Below are 5625 nucleotides of genomic sequence, written 5' to 3'. Positions count from 1 at the left end.
GTATTCACAGATCCCCCCCCCCTCCTCAACCACAGACGTTATTTTAGTGACACCAGCCATTTTCAAAGAAACAACTTCAAAGCGCGATTAAAACGAAGCAGGGCAACTCTGATCAAAGGTTAAACTACGCACAGCGTGACTCTCTTCACAATGCAGTGAGATTTCTCCATTTGAAGTGAGAAGAAAAATATCAAGGTTTCTGAGCTGGGTGTAACTTGAGGTATGCAGACAGCGTGTTATTTTGCTGTGCATCGGAGGAAAAGTGATGGATGCTTCTGTAGCTACAGAGGGAGGTCCTCCAAGGAATCATCCTCGGTGTGCAGCACATTTTATTTATACTAGGAGAGGATGTTGTACATTTCCTCTTAATTTGATCACTGACACTTTATTTTCCCCTTTTCCATACTTGTATTTATCTTTTCTTGTATTTGGGGAGTATATAAGAAATGATTTCCCAAAGAGAAAAATCTCAAACAGGCACAGGCAGGTTTATTGCATTGGCTGTGGGCCATCTAATTTCTGCTCAAAAAGTAATGAAATCTCTCAAATGACCCAAGCAATTCAAATTTGTGAGACAATCTCATATGCCAGAGAAAGTGCTTCTTTGTTATATAGGCGGTATCACATGTTAGGACTCAGGTGTTCGTGTTGTAGCCCCAGCAGAAGAGAAATTAAATAAACCCCTTGCACTTGTTATGCATGACCAAAAGGGCCAATTTTGGTGTTATGAAATGTTGCTTTTTTTATTTGACCTGATGTAATGAGTTCCCCTCTCTTTCTTTGCTTGATTTCAGGCCTGCTGGCTCGCGGTTGCACACAAACACCAAGAAGGGAGAACATGACTCACTGGCCTCTGCCAGAGACTGGCACGGGGCTGCTGTGCCAACCTCGCCCCTGCCTGCCGCTTTAGAAGCTACCCCAGTACACCAAGACGGAGAGGCATTGAGGTTCGCTCCCTGACGATCATCTCAATACCTCTCCTCCTCCCCTATCCCTCAAGAACCCCCGCCCCTGCCCCGTCCCCATCATGCTGCGCTTCCTGCCTCTCAAACTTGGCCGCCTGTACCGCTGTCTGAAGCTCTTGCTGGTGGTGGGACTGTTTGTCATCTTGTTGATGAACACCCACAACCTGTTCGCCTCCTTCCAGAAGAATGAGCTCACTGACAGACGCTTCATCAACCTCAACAAGTGTCCCGCCTGCTTTGGCACCAGCTGGTGCCGTAAATTCATGAACGGGCAAGTTTCCTTTGAGACCTGGGGTCGCCTACGATTCCTAGATGTTTTCAATGTCAAGAATGTATACTTTGCCCAGTACGGCGAGCCCAGGGAGGGCACCCGACGTGTGGTGCTCAAACGGCTCGGCTCCAACCAGGAGCTGGCCGAGATAGACCAGAAAATCTGCAAGAGGGCCACAGGCAGGCCGCGCTGTGACCTCATCCAGGCAATGTACAAGACTGAATTTGCCCGGATCAATGGCGACGTTCGTCTGCTCACTCCGGAGGTGGTGGAGGGCTGGTCAGACCTGGTGCACTGCCCCTCTCAGAGGCTGCTGGACCGCGTGGTCCGCAGGTACGCCGAGACCAAAGACTCAGGCAGCTTCCTGCTAAAGAACCTCAAGGACACAGAGAGAATGCAGCTGCTCATGACCTTGGCATTCAACCCGGAACCGCTCGTACTACAGGTACCGTCTTTTTTCAAAGTTGTGTGTTTTCAGGACAGGCCATTTGTGTGCGATACCATTTGAGGCTTTTAAGGTTATTTTTTCTTGAGTGATGTTTGATTATTACAGTCTTTTGAAGAAAATAATGCATTTTGATAAAGAGATGTCTGCCAGCTGATCTGTGGCACCAGGTGTTTTGAGAGTAGTTGATAAGCCACAGTTCCTGGATTACCTTTGCTACAAAAAGGATAAGAGCATCAGCACAAAGCAAGCCAGGGTGTTGGCCCACAAAGCCCCCAGTAAATTACAGGGTGGGAATCCTCCTTCTCCTTCCTCTTCCATAGATCTGAGACAAGCCATTACACCCTCCCGAAACTCTAGGCTACACGTCCGCTATCTGGAGCACGAATATGTCTCTGCTTAGAATAGAGACGGGTTTAAGAGCGGTGGCCTCCCAAAAGATGAGAGATTTTGGCTGGCGGCAATACTGCATATTTAACACTATGTAGGGCAGTTTTGAATTATTCAAGGATGCATCTGTAAATGGCCCAAGTTGTTTTTAATTTTAATATACGTCTATGTCCACTGGATTCTCGTCATTTGTGGGAGATGGCATTTGGAAGGCTGCTAAGTGGTATCCTAAATATTCTTGATCCTTCGCTAGTCTTCTGAAAAAAGTGTTTGACCTATGTAACTGTCATTATTACAGCATTGCAACACGAAAAATAAGATTGAGTTTAATTTGTGTCACAATAAACACTATTTCTAATGCATTTAGTGTAATAATATCATTGTGAAGCAACATTAGAAATCTTTAATTTGACATTGAGTTCATTAACAAATGGCACATGCTGCTAAAATCAAAATGGTGACTGTGAAAACGTCATACTGCATGTCAAAGCAGCCACACTGTATATCATGTAAGCACGGCCCCCGTCCTTTTTTTTTGTCACTGATTTACAAGCAACCAATCAATTTCAATTTCAATTTCAATCAGGCATTGACTGTGTCTCGTGAGGGGGCAGAACAACAATGGTCATGGCCCGTGTAGACATTCAATAACTTACGCTGACCTCCAGCCCCCTCCTGCCACACATAGGGCTGCACACCTCCAGGCATTTTGGAGGACAAAAGGCCAGATCAGCCTTTTAGTCCAGTCAATCTATAAAATCTGATTAGCCATGTGTGGTCGCTTGCCTTGTCCCCTCCTTCCTTTCTCCTCTTTTCTCTCTTACTACATCTTTCTTCTATCCGTGTCATCCTCCCCCTCCTATATTTCCCTGCCCACGCGTGTACGCTCCACAAATTCCAGCCAGATTAATTCCCATCAGTGTTTTTAATGCCATTATGCCCCAGTTCAGAGGCTCGGTGAATCACCCCCGCCATCCTTATCTCGCACACAGCTACAGACATCACACACCAACACGTCATGCATTGTCCACAGCTCTCTTCACTCTCTGCTCCATGTAGCCTTTGCATGTTTACAGAGACTCATAAATTAGTTATCTCACCCTGAACTTGTGACCTGCAGGCATAAGAAGGAATCGTAGGGTCTGCGCGTGTGCACCGGGCCAGGTAACAGATGGTGGGCGAGGCTTGTGTGGATGGACGATATACAAAGAAATATGCCAGACGTCTCCGAGATTCACAGATCCTCAGTGCCCTGACTGTTCCGTCAGCATCACTGAACTCAAAAGACGAGGAGAACATTTGCAGAGAGACCCTATACACAAGGTTGGGCAGCAGTAGACCATAAAGAATTAATGGTGTCTCTATAGAGATTGAACAGGATACATGGTGCACTACAACACCTTGGTCTCCTTTTTTTCCCAGAGGTTGGTGCTACTGCGTTAGGGACTGGTTTTAACAAAAGGTAGAGGAATGTGGGCTGAGTTTCATGACCAGTTATTTAATGAAACCTGAGCCTTATTTCGACTATTTATCACTCCGGCTGCTTGTCAGGCCTAGAGCAACGCTTCATTTTGCATGGTTGTCTCTGCACGAAGTTGGAGAGGCCAGTATCGCTCAGTGTATAATTTAAGTTTGCTATATTTAGTGTAAATGATTCCCTACTGTCATTGGTTGCCAGTGTTGTGGTTTTGCGGTTTTTCTCTATCTCTTTCCTCTGGCTTTATACAGTTGAATAATGCCAATAACATTTCTGCTGTCTGCTCAGTGAGCTGCACTCTCTCTCTCTCTCTCTTTAGGATGGCTTCTGTTTCCAGTCTTTTTGAAGCCACAGGCAGTAAATCGGCCCTGTTTCACTATGAGAAACCAGACCTTCTTTGTCAGTGGGAAACAATCTGCTGTGTTGTTTTGGGTCTGGCCAACAATGCGTTTTCTGTGTGCTCTGCTGTACACAAACGCATACACACACACACACCACCCCCACTCCTCTGTCACGTGGAAGACAATTTGGCTTTGGGGAATAAATATTTTTGGAAGACAAAATGACGACAGCCAAACAAGAAAATCCTTGTGCTATGAGAGGCACCTTATGCAACTTCATCTGTTTTCTCTCTTATTTCCTCTTAAGTTTAGTTTCACAGAAGAGTTGGCCTGGAAACGCTTCTCTGTTTCTGTGATAAATCTACTTGTGTCAAGGGGTTGCCTCTTTGCCAACCAGAGAAATTACATGATGCTGTTTAATTTTTCCTCTTATTCAACAATAACTTGGTTTGCATGAAAAGCGGGTAATAAATTCTTCCCGTTTTCGCCGGCTAGAATCTTATTTGCCATCCTTGGCTTCTTTCCCTATGGCTAGATGACTCACTGATTCATCAGGTGATGGTTGTGTTTGATGGAGTGCATCTGGCCCAACCTTAAATTAGTCCGATTTGGCCTAGTCCTCCCTTCCAAATCATTAAGCTTGGTGAGCTAGCCAGGAGCATGTGACTGCGCTCGCACCCTTTTTGGTCCTCAGCCCTGTCTTGCTCAGTGAAGCTGAGAATAGGATGTGACAGGCCTGTGGGGTTAACTCAGTCATCTCCTCTAGACTCAAAGCTTTGCACTCCCAGACACCCCTCTCCCTCTTTGTTTCACCGTCTCTACCCACCTTTCACAGAGCCACTTCCTCTTTCAACACCCCGCCCTCACCTGACACAGAGACGCACTCGTCAGAAGGCATGAGCCTCTCACGGAACGCTGTCTGTTTTTCCCAGAACACAGACATCTGACATAGACACCAAATCAGAGAAGAGACAGAAGAGACGGAAGAGAGAGAGAGTAGATGGATGACCTTATCTCGTATTCCTCCCAAGATTTTTGACAGCAGCATTTTAACGCAAATGTGAAAGTAAACATTCGTAGGGCTTTGAGCAAACACACTAGCAGCATATTTGAATTTTTTTAAATGGGGGTTGCCTCTTTGCTATGCTGTTGATTTAATGAGGCTCTGCATAATCTATTACGATGCTCATCCACTTCGGGAAAGTAAGCCAAAGTAAATGGTATAAATTTGGGGTTTTTTCCTGGCGCAAGCGGAGGTAAAGTTGGTACCTCAACTGTGACCTTCTGAACCTTGATTTATTTTTAATAAGGAAAATGCATTTAAATGCATCAGATCATGAGCCAATGTGCAACCTGCCTACACCAGCTATTAGTCAGATAACCACCATACATAGCACCTCATCTGTAACACAAAAGCAATTATTGTTACTGTATGGTGCATAAAATATACATGGGAAAAGCAGAATGGGTAAAAGTGTAATAAAACAGCCCTGCAGTAAATCTTTTATGAAGGTTGATTATTGCCTTTTTGGACACTGTGTCAGAGGCTATATAGGTAGTTTGTGGTAATGATGTGTTTCAAGTGGGAAATGCTGGTTTTGCAAGCTAAGATAGATGAAGTGGTACAACGTTTCTACAGTAATGTACACCGATTAGCCATAGCCTTTTCCTTCCTTGGACCACTTTTGATAGGTACTGACCTCTGCACCCCCCAAGAGCTGCAGTTTTAGAGATGC

The 5625-nt window shown here is 45.2% G+C and overlaps 1 protein-coding gene across 1 annotated transcript in view; it reads left to right on the top strand.

The window, feature by feature from the left end:
• The window catches only part of dipk2ab (divergent protein kinase domain 2Ab), a 25070-nt gene that overhangs the window by 5444 nt on the left and 14001 nt on the right, over positions 1 to 5625 (top strand). The window contains exon 2 of the mRNA XM_035654033.1: positions 795 to 1681. Within this exon, the coding sequence (XP_035509926.1) occupies positions 1028 to 1681 (654 nt within the window). The 5' untranslated portion in view covers positions 795 to 1027. The remainder of the gene's footprint in view (positions 1 to 794; positions 1682 to 5625) is intronic.

Source organism: Morone saxatilis, unplaced genomic scaffold, assembly GCF_004916995.1.
Source record: "Morone saxatilis isolate NCDOM2014 unplaced genomic scaffold, NCSU_SB_2.0 Contig0, whole genome shotgun sequence".
Lineage (NCBI taxonomy): Eukaryota > Metazoa > Chordata > Actinopteri > Moronidae > Morone > Morone saxatilis.
The sequence above is the reverse complement of the archived record's forward strand: the minus strand, read 5'-3'. Positions and strand labels throughout refer to the sequence as shown.